The 1,965-nt window shown below is 37.6% G+C and overlaps 1 protein-coding gene across 1 annotated transcript; it reads right to left on the minus strand.

The window, feature by feature from the left end:
- Window positions 1-622: 622 nt before the first annotated feature.
- LOC308356427 (keratin-associated protein 19-7-like) lies at window positions 623-838 on the minus strand (the record flags this gene model as incomplete). The annotated part of the gene is made up of 1 exon (XM_080825407.1): window positions 623-838. The coding sequence occupies one exon, from the start codon at window positions 836-838 to the stop codon at window positions 623-625; it is 216 nt and encodes a 71-aa protein (XP_080681533.1).
- Window positions 839-1,965: the final 1,127 nt, after the last annotated feature.

Genomic DNA, 1,965 nt, shown 5'->3' on the forward strand with positions numbered 1-1,965 from the left:
ACTATTGAGAAGGAAAGAAAGATAAACATCACTGGGTATAATAAAGTTTGTTATGGAAAAAGAAAGTAGGTGAAAAGAAGAACATTGAGGATAGGTTTTTTCCCCCCTCTGTACCATGACATAATTCATATACCAATGTTATCTAACTAAAAGCATTGAATAAGATTTGGTCTAGTGTTCAGAGGAAAAAAATCTTCATTCCAACTGAGTGTTATGGATTGGAATATATCTATCTAGCCATATGGGTGTATGTTTATATCTCTCCTAGGATTTTGGTTTTTTGTGGAGTAATTTATTTTCTTCATTGCCAGGTGGGTGCAGTTACAAATAACCACTTTGACATCTTGAGTTTCATAAAAAATGAAAGCCACGTATGCTATTTAAACTTCGGATAATTTATTGCAAAAGGAATAGAGAAATCCCACAGTTATAAAAGCAGAAATAAAGGACACCAGGAAACATGAAAGAGACCATTATAAAATGATAAATATTCCTAAAGTCTTAGATACCAAATGTTTTTGATCTTGGCTTGGCTCCAGATGATCTTGTTTGGTTTGGTCATTGTAGTCAAATTTGGATAATCCTTTTGTGGCCTCAGATGTTGGGCTTCTGGAGCAGGATTTCAGTAGAAGCCAGAGAATCCATATCTCCCATAGCGAGATGGGCGGCAGCAGCCATATCTGTAGCCTCTGCAGCCCCAGCCGCAGCCCCAGCCCCAGCCCCAGCCACAACCTCGTCTGTGGAAGCTGCCACATCCCCAGCCACGGCCACAGCCCAGGCCACCGAAACCTCCACAGCCATAGCCCAGGCCTCCATAGCAGTTGCTGTAGTAGCTCATGGTGTCAGGGGTGATGAGTTTGGTTTGCTGTTCGAGTCCAGATCCTGAGTGTGAAAGTCAGCATGGGTAGAGAGATGCTTATATACCCTGAGCAGAACATACGATAAATCACATGTGTACTTTTCCTTTGTGTCATGCTGCATATTATCTGTAATGTTGTTAACTCATTATTCTTCTGTCTCTTGACACAGGGAGAGGCCCTCATTCCCATTAAAATACCTTGGTTTACTTAGCTTCTTATTTAGAATGTCCTTGAACCTATTGTTTAGCTTTTATGGGAAGAAATGCCTACCGCTTTAAATTTTGTACATTCCAAACCCTAAATTGAATTGCTTATTACCAGGTATATTAACATCATTTACATTTGATGACATTCCTTTTATAATTAAAATTTTCTCCTTTCTGACATCTCCCAAGTGGATAATTCCATCTCCAACTAAATTCACAGATATTTGTTCAATTTACAGCTGTTAAATCAATATTTTTCAAAAAGGAAATTTGTTTATCAAGAGGAAGACTGAAGAAAGTGCCTCTGTTCAGAAAACATTTTTTAAAAGAAGGTACATGTTGATTTTTTGCATTTTAATTATAATAACCTTTATAATATTTTTGGCTTTAAGAACTATCTTCAGCAACAGGAGAGAGAGAGAGAGAATCTCCAAGCAGGCTCTCCACAGTGTGGAGCCTGACCCAGGGCTCAATCCCAGGACCCTGAGATCATGACCTGAGCCAAAATCAAGAGTAGGCCACTCAACCAACTGAGCCATCCAGGAGCGCCTTAACTTACATGATTTTGAATATACAGTTGAGTTTTTATGAGATTCTCAATTATTTTAACAAAGGTAAATTTCCTCAGATGTTTTAATCCTAAACAGCAAGTAGGAAATTAAACACTGCTTATAGAACTAATGAAGAAATTATAAGTAAACTGATAGTAGCTATCATGGCTACAACAACCAGTGCAACTCTCTGACTCCACCTTAGCAAACTACCATTTTAAAACCAAAATGTGGTTCGATATGTCATAACCCAACATATCCCAAGTTTCTTTTATCCAAATATTATTTCATTATTTCTCATCCTAAACTAGAAATAGTTGATAAGCTGAATTTTTCATTCTCAATAAG

The sequence above is a fragment of the Martes martes genome, assembly GCF_963455335.1.
Source record: "Martes martes genome assembly, chromosome: 16".
In the NCBI taxonomy this organism is placed as follows: Eukaryota; Metazoa; Chordata; class Mammalia; order Carnivora; family Mustelidae; genus Martes; species Martes martes.